At 41.0% G+C, this 15233-nt stretch overlaps 1 protein-coding gene across 1 annotated transcript in view; it reads left to right on the forward strand.

Moving 5' to 3' along the window:
- The first annotated feature begins 7 nt into the window (after positions 1 to 7).
- The window catches only part of si:ch73-22o12.1 (poliovirus receptor homolog), a 32715-nt gene continuing 17489 nt past the window's right edge, over positions 8 to 15233 (forward strand). Inside the window, exon 1 of the mRNA XM_056762125.1 lies at positions 8 to 428. Coding sequence (XP_056618103.1) covers positions 386 to 428 — 43 coding nt within the window. The 5' untranslated portion in view covers positions 8 to 385. The remainder of the gene's footprint in view (positions 429 to 15233) is intronic.

Consider the following 15233-nt stretch of genomic DNA (forward strand, 5'->3'; position numbering starts at 1 on the left):
GCCACAATACCAGGGCGACAGGTTTGAGACTCAACCTTCGGAGGAGCGTTCAACTCCGTTACTGGATATTTATTTACCTGTAGAACGTTTCTTACCAGGAATCCGGACTCTCAGCACAGTTTAGAAGGACTTTAAACGATATAAAAAGGACTTTAACCACAAATTCATAGTCAATCCGAGAGAAACGCGCTGAACAGATCCGGGCGCCTCTCACTTTATCCATAAGTTTCAGCACTCAACGATCGAGGGAAACGAGACTAAGGAAATAACAGTTTTGATCTGCGACGATTATTTGACTGTTTTGTGATTTCACGGCGATTGAGGTCAACAAGCGGACAACAGACAGATTAATCCAGGTGGACCGTCCACCCTTTTCCCGGTAAACATGACAAGAATGTTAGGCGCAGTCTTTCTTCTAATTGTTCAAGGTAAGGTCATATTTTAACAGTACAATTCATTTTATAGTTAAGAGTAGATTTTATAAATGACACTGTTATCTTTCGGTTTCAGTCTAACATGTAGTCAACCAGTATCTCAATATCATGCCATAAATGTCCCACAGTGTGTTTCTTTCTATTGGTGTGTGCGCACTTCTCCCACGGTTCATTATTGATTGTATTCGTCTTTAGTTTATTCTCTAAGCAGAAGTTGTGTTTGATGTTGTGTAAAACTAACTTTGATCGTCAATGTCATATTGATGAAATAGAGATGATAAGAGTTTGGTTTCGGTAAGCGCCATTTTATCTAGGTGTGGCCTTAAGAGAAGTGTTTTTTCCTGGTAGGTGTTGGCAGGTGTGTTTGTTTGCGAAACTAAAGACATTATCTTTGCGTCCTTCAATGCCCCCGCTTCTACTCCATTTCTTTCTCAATTCCTCACGTCCCTTGCTCCTTTTCTCCCGTCACTCTTTCAAATCATATCCTATTATTTCCAGATGAAGGGACCGGAATAAATGAACGTAAATCAGTCTTGCGCAACGACAGCAACAGTGTTTCTTACGTCAATTTCGTGGTGTCAGTTTCAGCGAGGTGTTTTCTAAATATAAAGCGGTTCAAGGCACTCTTGAAGATGTTATTTGTTGAATGTGTTTCATTAAAAAACTTCGACGTTCAATGTGTTTCATTAAAAAACTTCGACGAACGCGCGCTGTTCTTTTTCGTGGCGTCCGCGTCACAGATCAGGTTTGATAGCCTTACGTCACCGCTTTTTGTTTAGTCACACTTCACGCCTCGCTTTCTTTCGATATGCGGTTTCTCTCATCTTCATCGCAGGTTTGGCCCTGTTTGCAGCCTCGTTCTTCGCTATCTTTTGGTGCTAAATTATTCAGTGGCCGTGTCATGGCTCGCAGGTGCGTCCACACCTGACAGCGAGCTAAACTGGTGTTGAGTGTCATACTGTAGGAAGGCTGATGTGTGCGTGTGCAAAGAAGCGCGTGTAGTAATATTGTTACCCAGATCTTTATTCATTTCAATTCATGATGTTTCTGTTCAGTCAGTGTTACCAAATGATCACCTATTTAATTACATTCAACTGGTATGTTGGTCAAAGTTTTGTGACGTCATATGGTGCTGCTCTTGATCGTCCAACTCGCTTGCGTCATCATTTATAAACGCCATTCACTCTTTTAACTTATTGATGGGCTGGACCTCCTCTACCTTGGCCCATTTCACAGAACATCGGCAGCACTTCAGGGGGAAAACAAGAATATTGAAACAAAGGATTTGTTTTATTTATGAAGAGCGCTGCGGAAGATTGCCTCGTTTAACTGAAGAGTGTAAACAGTCTCAGTGTTTTCTCTTTTACCTTCCTCTTCGCATCCGTTTAGTTCAGTGTCCTGGGAGCTTTTGCCTTTATGTGCAGCAGCTGTGGAATATTTTAAGGGTCATAGCATTGTTTTGTGCACTCCGTGGCCCCTGGAGACTTCCCTCTACTGTGCTCCTGATAAAAACCAAACTGAGCTAAACACATTGAAGTATAAGATTTATTTTAATAACGTCAGAAATGTTTTCTTTTTATTCTGGGAAAAGATGTGCAGACGAAAAGCATGTTTTTTGATCTTTTAAAATCATGATCCAGTTTCTCTTTTGCTGCGGCACCAGGCAGAAATGTGTGCTATTGGGAGAAGAGATCCGCACAATAACAGCTACTGATTGTGTTATAATACCCTCCTAGTGAACGGGGGGTCAAAAAATGCTTGAACCTGTTGCCATAGAGACGCTGTGTTTTTATTGAAAGCCAGGGTTAGGGGGGCCTACTGTAGCAGCGTCTGTGACTGAATGCATCAAGTGTGTGTTTGTGTTTGAGTGAGGGAGGAGGAGGGGCCGTTCGTAAATGTTAGGCTGCTATGATGATGGAGGCGGTGGCTAGACTGACCTTATTCTAAACTCTGCGAGCACAGCAGTTACAGACAAACATTAACAAACACACTCGGTTAATGCGATAGTGCTGGCCATGGGGCGTGCAGAGCTGGGTTAAACAGTGCGAAAATTGGTGGCCCGTAAGATTTGCCTCTGCACATTCGCTTGGCGACTTAAGGGAGGCATTCAAGGGAGCGTGCGAACAAAATATGCTAAATAAGAGCTTATTGTTAAAAGAAACTGAACGTTTTCTATACATACAACCTGCATTCTCCCATCCTCGCGCAGTTTCCTTCCCTTCCTTCCTCTGTTTTTGCCGTCCTCATCCGCTAGCTTTTGTTTGAGAGATGATTGTCATTGGTGTATTCAAATCCCCCCCCCCTCACCCTGACCTCAAGGCCACTCTGTTTATTAGCATCTCAGTCGGGGAAGAATGCGGGCGGGGGTGCCGCAGAAGACGTAAGGGACAGAAAGAACGGATTAAAGGGGTAGTACACTCACAAATGCACAAAAATGATATTTCTGTCTCACCATTGCGTGTGAGTTTTTGTATGCGAATAACAGACGGGTACAATTTAGTCTCGCAACTTATCGCCGCTTTCTTTGGTCAAGGCCCGTCCCAAGAGGCTATATGACTAACAGGTAAAGGAACCAATCCCGTTTCGTTTTGGGCCGCGTCATGTTAAGATGCGTGGAAAGTCCCCGGTGTACATTCACGAACGTGTCAAAAGTTAACAGCAACAAAATGATTATAAGTTTGTCATGTGAATCTTGCATACTTTTTAGAATCAAGCGTTTAGTCGATCGTGATTAATTCTTACAGTAACCGTTGTAAACACGACAGCTTACTTTTTAGATCAGACGGCTTCATGTTGTTTCCATGTGGACCGTTAAAGAATGCGACACGCACGTCTCCTGGAAATCAAATGACGACTTCAAACGTGCTGAAGTGTTTTCAGAAAAGTGTAGCTTATGCATCAGATGCCAACGGTCCGTGGGCAAGTCTCTGCTGTTGCTTATTTATGTTGATACATGAAGTTTGGGTTAACAATTAATACTTTACCAGCTATTCCTTCATTCATGTCTCATTCAATTCACAGTTGGATTTTCCCAATGAATTGGGTTGCTACTAAAAGACTGCAGTCCGGGATTTGGGATTTGTCATTCAGGTTTGTTGGAAAGATAAGGCCGGTTGAACGCAGGGGGATTTGTAGATTGGGAACTGAAGCTTTTAACACTTGTCGGGGGTCCGTGTTTGACACGCTGCTCTGGGAATGCACTCTGCTCAAATCAATGACTGACCCTATAATTAACATCAACCTGCACTAATATACACACAGGAGGGGTTCCCGGCAACTTCCGAGCGATACCCACGGCACGTAATGGTATCTTCTATATCAGTCTAAACGTTCGACACTAGGAGACTGACAGGTGAAATATGAAATGAGTACCTTGGTTTTTAGTCAGGGAATTTAAAAAAAATCACTTTATTACTTTTAAAATGGACTAAAAAAGAATTTCTGGACTGGTCCTCGAAGCACTTAGAGGACAAGGCTCCTTAAAGCATCTCTCTGTTTCTGGTTGCCTCGTTCTATTCTTGTCACATTCTCTCTCTCGAGTCTCACTGGTTCAGCAGATGTCAGATCTCAGAATGCTTTTATGGTTTTAGAGATTCATGGGGTTGACATGTCCACTTAATTGGTCCTCATATTTTAGTCTTTTGCCTGGTGATGGAAAGACAACCAAGCGAGTGCCTCCAACAAGACGGTGTGAAGTGAAACAAAAGTGCCACGGAGTAAAGAAAAATATGCTTCTTCTCATGCTGCGGTTTCCCGTCTGCTTCAGAAGCGCTGTGTGAGCGCTGTTGTGAAATTGCTTCCATTTTCACCTTTCTGAGAAATGCTAATAGACGCGAATGAATTGGATACCTGGCGAATATGTTCCAGTTTGTGTCTCCACCGATGCTGGCAGAGTTTGCCCCCTGATCAGTGACCCTCCAGGGGCCAGTAGCCAGTTGGTATGGATAGTGTTATGAGGTTGCCAGATTGATGTGGGAGTTCTGAGGGCTGCCAGATTCCTGCGGTAGGTCATGCCTACTCAGGGAAAATAACTACAGATCTTTTAAAAAACATGCCAAATGGCATAAGAAGGAATAAGACATGATGAGCTTTCAGCATCTTCAGACAGAATGTCATCTAGTTCATTTTATGATTTTCATTGCATTCCTGATGGCTTTTAGGATACTCAAATTTACTGGCCCTATGTTCACTCAGCCGCGGTTCATCGTGGCCTTCACAGGAAGAGCCTCCAATAAATGATTTCATAAAGAAATAGCTTCTTTTTTTAGCATTTAAAATGACATAATAAAGTGATTGAAATGACTTTTTGTTTTTAAATAGGAATGAGTGAGTGCGTTCTAAAAGGTTCACCAAGGGAGGGGTGAAAGTGGCTTTGATTCCCGAGGATTTTAAAAGCACACTCGTGCTGTCTCATGAATTTAGCATGCCGGTGGTTTTAGGGACTCGCTGTGGGCTGTGATGTTCTTGCAGTCTCTCACACCAGGAACAGCGGAGTGAGAGAAGATGGCATTGTGTAAAGGACAAGTGTGGCTGGAGATGTGGTGTCTCCAAATAGATCCAGGGCTCGACATTAACGCATGACCGGGACAAGTGAATGTTTTGTGTGGGAAGTGAGAGGGAATTGTACTTGCCAGACTGGACAAGTACCTTGAAAAAAAATAACAGCGCTACGGTCTCCGCTTATAATAATATGACGAATAAGTGCATTAGACAGAGCTGCCTGTTTGTGTGAATTGCGTTTACGAGTTTATTCTAAGAGTTTATTTTTACGAGCATTTTACCAATTTAGGGAAGCTATCGTCAAGCACACTCTAAAAATCAAACGTTCTCCCGACGACCCGTCTAAAGAAAAGTCCCTTTAACTTTCAGAGAAAAAATACTGTAGTATTTGCTGAAGGAACTTGTAGTACCCTTGTAGGAAATTGATTAACTGTAGTAAACATTGTAGTATACTATAGTAAGGTTCAAAAACACTACAGTATCTAGGAATTTTACTGCAGCTTAGTATAGTAAATAACACTATAAAATACTACAGTAATTTATGTGGACAAATATACCTCTATTGTATAGTATTTTTTATAATAACAAATAAATCAAATTTAGGTTAACTACTAATTATATGGCCCTAATTTATCCATCGGTATGTAACATTCATGTAATTTGTTACCTGCCTATTTATGTGATGAACTGTACTTGCATATTTTTTAATGATGACAACAAATGTTTTATACTTTCAAACTTGTTCTGTAGTAATCATTGAGAGTATTAAGACATTTAGGTGGTCATAGTAGACACTTGGTAAAAATCAGGATCCGAAACAATTATATTGACACTTCAAATTAAATATAATTTTTTATCTTTGGACAAGTAATATTTGTACTCGTACAAGTCAAGGTCATGAGTCCCTGATGACCCACAACGCTAAAGAGTTAGTCGTATGTTATATTATTAGGCTACATTTTATTCTCCACGGATGGAAAAATGAGAAACGCCGTCTGCGATAAAGCATGCATGGACGTTCCTGTTCTTAATTAGACTTGTGCTGGGTGACCTTCAGTAGCCCAGTCACCATTCACAAATCATGCATTCAACACCTTTAGACAGAGGGCTGCTATTCTTCAGCTTTAGGTTTTCTCTCTCCTTATATGAAGTGAGGTGACTGCAATAATATTTAGAAGATTGACCTCCCCCTTCTCAGTGTGTCCATCTGGAGTCGTCTAGCAAGAGGCAGACAGGGAAGCTAGGCTTTATTCTATTGATCCCCTATTGATCAGCAAGGCCAGCGATGCCCTTGTGAGTCGACACAGCTTATTGAAGACATTACGCCTCTGTCCATATCGGACTCAGGTCTCTGTAAAATATAATCCCTTTTTTTTAGGACGTTTAACCTAATGATTAATTTTCTCTGTTTACTTAGTCTTTTGCCTTTATCTCCCCCACTAGTCGACATCCACTGCCATTTCCACAGTTTGCTTGCTAACTGTATAATGAAAATTGTGTGCAGAGTTGGAAAGGAAGATCTAGTATGTGCCTGTTTGACTTAATGGTCATGACGCAACTTTCACGAATAAGGTTTCTGGAGATTTGAGAGAATCTCCTTGTTTTCCTTTTACAGAAATGTTTTATTCATGCCGTTCTTTTATTTTTGTTAAAACTGCAAGCATGATCTCATGGGAATGTATAAGTATTTCACGAGGTGGCTTATGCATATGAATACATACATTGTGAATCGTACAAAAGCGTACGATTACTGGATAAAAGCAATATGGAGCTCCACCCCTAACCCCATCCCGACCCTAACTTCACTAGCGCGAGCGCAAATCGTACTACAATGTACGAATGAGATTGTACGAATTCATATGTATTAACCACATCGTAAAATAGTTACGTTTTTGTCGTGAGATTTTTATTGTTAAAAGCATTCAAAATTAGACCGTGTGTGATTGCTTTACACCCCTGTCTGTAAAAAGCACCAAACCTACCACCACCCTCTCTTTTTATTTGTATTCTTTGTTTTTCACTTTCACATTCTTTCACACTCTTAATCCCTTCGCTCTTCTGGGGTAAGTGAGTGTGTTAGCGCCTGTCTCTCACCGCTCGCCCTTATTTCATTTCCTGAGCTCCCCACACCTGGACCGCAGAAGGTCGTGTCAGCGCTCGGTTCCTATCACTGACAACATGACGGAGACTGGGCTGGATCCAAGCAAGACCGAAATAGCCACGCTTTTCTGCAGCCTCATTCCAGACCGGCAACAGTAACTACACCACAGTGGCAGCGAGCGGAATTATCATATTACAAGATTCCTGTTAGCGTGAACTGCACAGCGCTCCTCGGAGAACGCTAATGTCATTAGCATGCCCAGTGTAGCGAGCTGTCAAAGACAAACAGCAATGACCTTTAAGATAATTTTGCTCGTCTCCTGCGACTTCGGGTATATTCGGTGAATGCTAGTGTATGTTCCCTGTAGTATTTTATAAGGTCAGTATGTTTGAAGTTATAGTGTGAAATAACCAAGAAGGAGTGTGTGAAGCGCTGAAATAAAACAAAATCATAGTTCTCTTGAGAATGTGCAGGAGGAGAGCGGGAACTGTGTCTTGAGTCTTGAGTCTTTGACACATAAATATTTTCTCTACAGTGTTTTTGCTGGTAAGATTGTCCCCTGGAGGTTTGCTGGTTTCATTTGGTGCATGTTGGTGTTTAAGTCAGTATTTTTTAAATAAATACTTTAAACCAAAAACAAGTCTGTGAATTTCCAAAATCAAACAATCTCATAAAAAGGTCTTCGGAGAAGGACTTCATTTCAGCTTTGTTTCAGTATGTGAACATTAATATTTTGTTTAGGTGAGATTTCTGAACAATCTGCCTTTGTTGTCGTCGCAGCAGGTGGTGGAGCTTTGCTGACCTATGATCTTCATTGTGTTCCTCAAAGCCTCTTTCTGTGATGTTTTTTGTCTCCGTCTTTTCCTCCTGTCACCCATTTAATGACCAAGCCCAGTCCATCCTCCCCACAGCCACTGTTTTTCTCTTTATCCCCCGTTTCTCACGTCTATCTTGAGGATCCGCTCCACTTAACACCTCGATCTCACCGCTGAGGTGTTGTGTCTTTTGACTCTCCTGTGGCCTTCTTCTCTCTCTATCTCTTATTCAATATTCTTCAGTTTTGGGGTCTCTGAAAAGTCTGTCCAAGCTTTTTTGTTTTCCAGTGATGCTTTTGTTAGTTGTGTCTGGTGGATTTGGCTGGATGTTGCTTAATCCAGCTGGCTTTGTAAAACAAGGTGTCTTTGGTACGTGTGCATTTATTACAGTGACGGGGCAGAGCAGGCATGATGTTCTCTCCGGATTTAACTTTCATACAATTACACTCCTACAAATAAAACCAGTCCGTTCCTATTTAATGTTCACCCCGAAACGTGCTTCAGACTTGTAGTGTTTCTGCCCTTTGCTTTCTTCTCTACTGGCAGGTTAGTTTTTTCCCTCTTACCGTTTCTCTTAAAATTGGCTCCGACCTATCTTTTCTTCTTCCTGTGGTCTTTCTTCTCGCTCGTCTCTTTCTTTTCTTGTCGCATTACGTGGTTCATGAAGGTTAACACATAGAGTCGGTGAAACGGCACTTTTGAAAGATGGAAACGAGAAAAACACACTTGAAGAAAGTGGAGAAAATCATTCTGTGATTCAGTTAAAGGTCAGAATATGTGTATGAACCTGTGAGGCGAATCTAGTAAAGCAATCGATATTTCAGTGGGCGATCATGTTTGCTTGAATTATTGTAAGGGATTGTAGCCTACATAAGAATGACAATGCTTACATAATTTACTAACTCTTATGTTATCACAAACCTGTATGACTTCTCTTTCCACAATATCTTGAACTACTTTACGTAATGTAAAAACAGTGACAGTGGCGGGCAAACTCCCAAATAGAAATATTATTTATGACAGCGTCACAAAGTATAAAAGAATAATAGTGCGTAAATGGTTACTTTTATAATGTGTTTTTGTCATTTCTTGAGCTTGACGGTGTAAATATTCATCATTTTATCTCACAGTGATGTGTAAAGGGTCATGAATCTGTGACCATTCAGAAACAGAGATACCATTGTGTTTCCCCTTCACATCTTTTAAAAACACACTGCTTTCAAACAAGTGTGTATGTGTGTTTGGTTAAAGAAAGACCCTTATTGTTCTCTTGTCCGTGTCTGTTCATACAGGTAAGTGATATAGCGGCGTTTTAGCCCTTGCCCTTCTCTTTCTCTGGTCTCTAGAGGACACGACTACAGAGAAGAATAAAGAGAGGAGAAATGTCACTCTCGCCCGCATGATGGCTGCATGGATCGTTTCCATCCTCTCTTTCTCTTTTGTGGCTCCGTGAGAAGAAAAACATAAAGAGAAATGTAATATCTCTCTGTGTGTATCTATTGTATATGTCGGTCTTATTTTTATACGATGTTGGTTTCCAGTTTGTGTACAGCTCTTGGAAAAGTTTATATTTTTGTATATTCTTTTAGTTTCTTTAAGGATCGTTTAGCTTGTTTGCGGTTCCAGCAATGGTAGAAATGAATTTTTCAAAGTGGAAATGTTCCAATTAGTCTCTATGTGTATTAAATATATGCATGTAAAATAATTACAGTGCATAAGATAAAAGCAGTTAAGCGCTCACAGCTGCTGGAAATTTAATGTCGACCGCCCTTTTGCACGCAAGCTTAACATCCCGAAAGCATATCGTATGTATGACTAGTCTAACATGACATGTGCTCTGAGTTTGTTTTCAGTTTGTGAACTGTTCTTCTGTGTCATAAGCAAACCCTTAGGGCAACAGGGGCGTGTTGGAGAACAAACAAAAAACTATGAGGGAAAAAAGCCCAAGGCGGAGCCAGGGATGTACAAACGGCTCCAAGTGATTAAATGGCGGAGCTGTCTGATTTGGTAGTGGCGGTTTATAAAGGCCAAAATCATTCAGCTTCATCTTTATCCCCCCGCTTCTTTACTGGAAGTCTAATACTGGAAAGATTTATCTGGTATAGATTATTAATAAACTGTAGTGCGGGCGACCACCCTCCGCTGCCTGCTTTATCCCTCCCCCCTGCTGACTTTCCTGTTTCCTGAACATCTCTACCCTGCTCTTCCTTTTTTCCTCGCGTCTTCCTTCCTCGCTTTACCTAAATGTGTGTCGGTTTCGTGTTCCTTCCTCTCTCGTTCTCTGTCAGTCAGTGCCTGTGTGTGGGGGAGGTCTGTAGGTCCCAGGTTGTAGTGTCCTAGTTTTTCTCTCTTGGTTCCCCTTGCTCCCTTTCTCTGTGTTTATTTATTTAGATGCAGAGAGGGATGGATGGATAGATGGGTGGATGGAAGAGATGAATGATGAAGGGGAAGGAGAGGTGTCAGAGAGAGCAAGATTGATATTTTAACGTTCAGAGGCGGGGAAGCTGACAGGCGCACAACTCTTACGCTGAGCTGTTGCGGAAAATGTTTTTTTTTCTTATAAATGGATTTCAGCATTCTGAGACAGATTTGTTCAAACAAGCTTTTTGAGCCACATGGATGGTCTTTTTTTCACATCCCGTGTGCTTTTGTGAGGGCTTGATGTTGTTCCTGAAGAGTAGAAAAGAGCAGATGAAACAAATCTCTTTGCTTTAACATTCTGCCTTTTACTGACACTCTCCATTTTGTCTGTTCCTGCTCCCATTCAGCCCCTCATTTTGATGTAAGTCAACCTGCAAACCACAAAATCTTTCCGCATGAAGGGACGAGGGTCTCTGTCAGGGCTCAGTGGTACATTACAGATATGCAATTGTTTCTTGTAAGGACATTTTCATCAACATTTTAGGTGTTGACCTAAATTGAGCTTCTTTCCTCTCAGTGTGCTTTCCTTATGAACTGTTCAGTACATGTTAAACTCCAGCAAACTTTGTGAGCTTTAATGAAAAACTTGCTCTGCCTCTGAAATTATGTTCATATTCTGCTCACGCTTCCTACACCCTTCAGGGGATTTGGATAATGTTAACCAATAGGCAAATAGATTTTTTTGCAAAATTTGCATTTAGTCTGGCGTCTTGTGGTGTGTAATGCCCACCGTCCAATCAATTCTTGGCAAATTAAATCAAGTCTTATCCTATACTATCAGAGTAAAGAAACCATTTCCTGGTTCTGTTTGCTGCACTGCACTGTGGACGGATAAATGAATTAATGCACGGAAAGGTGGAGCGTAGAAAGAGACGGATGATGAGAGATGAGAACGGACAGAAAGAGGGAGAGAGAGTTCAAGCATAACCTTATACCTGGTGCACAATAATGGAGATAGACAGGGTTAAATAGAGCACAGACTAATTGTAGTTGTGCATGTGTGTTTGTGTAGATCAATAATACAGTTTATCATGGGTATTACAGTGAATAATTCTAGTTAATATATAGCGTAATTAGTTTGTATTTCTATTACAATAGTTTATACAATAGTTTATTAGAATTATTAAGCAGTTTATAAATCATTACTTAATTATATACAGTATAAATTGTTAATTATTTATGATATAATATCAATCTTTATTTAGTGTATTGGTGTTAAAAACATAACGTGTAACATAAAACATTATTAAGAACATCAATAAGGATGGAAAACAAAACCATGATAATACCACATTACCATAAAAAAAAACTTGATACTTGCACATGCATTTTTGGGACACAATGCAGTGTTCTCAGATTTTTAATTATATCGTCAAAATGTTTTTCATTTACGGTTTGTGTTTAGTTAAGTTTACTTTGATTTACTCCCCATTTAAACTGGCGAATAAACATTTATGTTTCTAAAACAGTTTAGATTAGAGCTCTTGTAAACAATAGCTCTTTGAAGTGAAGTACGGTAAGTGTTTTGGTTTAGTTTTCCGGGCTGAGGAGAGACCAATCACAGACTGAAAGCAAGGCAAACAAAAACACTGTTTGTATACTTAGGGTAACGGTCATTATCATTCTCAAAATGCTTTGGAGAGACCTGAGAGGGAGGATGAGAGGTAGGTTTGTGTGTTCAAGTGTTTTTCATAACATTACACATACGACTTGATTCATCTCCTCTTAGTTTGGTTTATTAATATTTTAAGGCTTGGTTTAACAGACAAAGCTTAGCTTAAGCCAGGACTATGCCTTATTTTAATTAGGGTATTTAAGTCGCTTAAAAAAAATGTGTGCATGTTGAGACAGAACAATCACTCTGACATATTTTAAGATATTTTAGGGCAAGTTCCTTTCAGGTAAGACAGCTCATTTTGAGACTAGCCTTAAAAGAACGCTTCACCACAAAATGAAATTGTATCTTCGTATACACACGCTCAAGTTGTTCCAAATCTGTATAAACGTATTTCTTTTGATGGACACAGAGAAAGATATTTGAAGAATGTTTGAAACCAAACAGTTGGCCACCGTTGACTATCATAGTAAAAAAAACTGCTTTATACATTTCTTTGTTCAGTTGAACACATAAGAAGATATTTTGAAGAATGTAGCAAAGCAAACCGTTCTGGGGCACTTTTGAAAGATTTGCAACTCGAGGGTGAGTAAACGATGACCAAATTTTCATGTTTGGGTGAATTGTTTCTTTCGATCCTGTCTGTTAAACTGTGTACACACAGTGACAAAGTTGCTGTGGAGGTGCAAGTCTCCGTGCCCAATAGTTAATTGAGACGCTAACTCAGAGGGGTGCTGGTTTGGGGGTGGGGTTGGGTTCCTCCATTGCCATGGAAACGGTGCGCTAACCCCCCGACCCCCATGCGATGACCTCACACCCTGGAAGATTATTGTGCATTAAGTTTTTCCTAATCTTATGAGTCATTGAAACACAAGCAACTCTGTGTGTCGGTAGTTTGCTTTGTCAGTGTGTGTCTAGTGCTTCAGATAATCTTTGCATAATGTGAACAACGTTTCCTGCATTTTTGTTGAAATTCTTGTCAAACAACACTCCCGTCTGCCTGTGTGAGGTAAGGAACAGATTTCGTCTCAGATGGCTGTGTCCTATTTTTCCTCGCTGCTGTCTTGACGGTGAAGCAAGGGCTGATGAGGACACTCGCACACACATTTTCTTCTGGGTCCCTTCATCTTTGAACTCACACAGGCCCTTCTTGTTCTGAATGTCAGAAAGAGAGCAAGCGAGAAAGAGAGAGAGAGCAAGTGAGTGTGGAGGAACTTCAGCTGTCTGTGGGAGTGAACGACAAAGAGAGTCTCACACAAGGGGAATGCAGAGCTGGTTATTCCAGTGATTCCAAACCCTTGCTTTATATTTCATTTAAACCTCACCCCACCATGACCATCCACACACACGCACACCACCCTGTGTCTGTCTCTCTCCTCCGCAGGGCAGCGTCTGTGAGCTGATGGCCGTGTCTCTGTGCAGATGTGATGGGAAACAGCTGTTGCATTTCTCTGCCCGCTCTTTCTTTTTTCTCCCCCTCCTCCTGTTCCTCCTCTCCTAATTCCTGGAAATAAGAGTGATGGGTTTACGGCCCGTCTCACGGCAGTTCCAGACCGGATCTCCTGCGGCTGATCCTACATAGATAACTGGAGTTTTCCTCACAGGTTTCATCTGGAATGTGTCAGCCGATGTGTTTGAGGAGAAGCAGATGTTGAAGCGATAAGACCCTCTCAACTCATGTCTCGTTTTTGTTTTTCTCCCTTCTTCTTCTTATGTCTCATAGTCTTTTTGCCTTCCCTCTTCTCATTTCTCAGTTTTTTGTTGCCTCCGGTATCATCATCTCATGTCTCATCTTCATTTCTCCCTCTCATTTTTCTCTTCCCATCCATCGTCTCCTCTCACCTGCAGACGCTCGCAGCAGGTAATTAGTTAGGCGCCGCTGCAGGAGTGTGCGCGAGCGGCTGCGTGTTTGTAATTAGCCGCTCTTCCTGATCTGTCAGTGTGCAAGTGTGATGTGCAGAAAATCCTGGATGATCCGTTCCTAATCAAAAGTGGTGGCAAATCTCCGCAGCCTCTGTCTAATCTCTCTCACATCCTTTGAAAGGAGATGCAGAAAGCCGGCTCATTTAATGGCTTAATACGTGTGTGTTTGTGTGTGTGTGTGTGTGTGTGTGTGTGTGTCTTCTCTTATATTTAGCTCTTTGATGATCGACTTTATATATAGTGTACCTCTGTTCGATTCACCCATGAAGTCAAGATCACTGATGCGTCTATTCATATTCAATCTCTTGCTCTCTCTCTCTCGCTCCTTTCCGTCGCTCTCTTTGAAGATGAGTGTAATTATAGGAAGCTAGTTTAATTAATGGGGGTGTTAGATCCTGTCTGTGTCTGTACAGGTAGTGATGGATCTCCTGATTTATATTCTCTTACTTTGGTGGTTTTGACATGACACATGTTAGTTCAGGTTTAATTTTCCACGGAACGATTTTCTCTGACGCAGCATTTTCGAAACATGAAATCATTTCTGTTGGTTCTCCCAATGGTACAGGACAGATCTGACCTCAACCTCTGTCTACATAGCTTGTTGTGTATGCATGTGTGGGTTCACCGCTTTCTGGCACAGGAAAGATTCGCAGATGTGTGATCTGTGCTGTGAATGAATGGGATTTATCTGTTATCAGGATGATGATTTGTGACAATGAGCTTTTTCCTACCACACCCACACATTGAAGTGGTGTGAATTACTGGGGCGCTGGCTGTACAATATGTGGGTCACAATGTGGTGTATTATCTGCGCTATTTTATAAAAGGCTTTACGTCACGTAACTAACATTGTAATTAGTCAAAGCCACTTCTTTTGGTTGGTTAACCCCCAAAACTGCATGGAATGTGATGCAGACGCATCAGTATTGTCTGTCACACTTCGTGCCCCCTAATTTTCCTCAGACAATTTTCTTTTATGTCTGTGTGCTGTGCTAACAGTGACCATTTAGCTCTTTTGATCAGATTGTTTACTGACTCTCAGTGTGTTTACTGAAGCTGTAATGAATGTACGTTCAGGAAGCGTGATGTGAATGCTCAGTACTGAACCAGAGAGAGACTTTTTGTGTATTTCTAACACAATTAGATTTTAAGGGGAAACAATCCAGATTCTGCCAAATGAATTTAGTGGTAAATGGAGTACTACATTCTCATTGATAGGATAGAGCGTAATTAAATTAGCTGAAATATTCCTAATGAATGAACACACAGGGTGAAGGATTTTTAACCTTTATGTATGCCAAGCATTTCAATTCAGTTCTCTAATAATGTGCCTGCAGATTTCATGTGCCACCTATTCAAATGTGACATTATAGTTTATAATGCTGAACAGATTCTATTTGCATTCAATTGTTTATTTTGTTGAT

This window comes from Triplophysa dalaica, chromosome 12 (assembly GCF_015846415.1).
Source record: "Triplophysa dalaica isolate WHDGS20190420 chromosome 12, ASM1584641v1, whole genome shotgun sequence".
Classification (NCBI taxonomy): domain Eukaryota; kingdom Metazoa; phylum Chordata; class Actinopteri; order Cypriniformes; family Nemacheilidae; genus Triplophysa; species Triplophysa dalaica.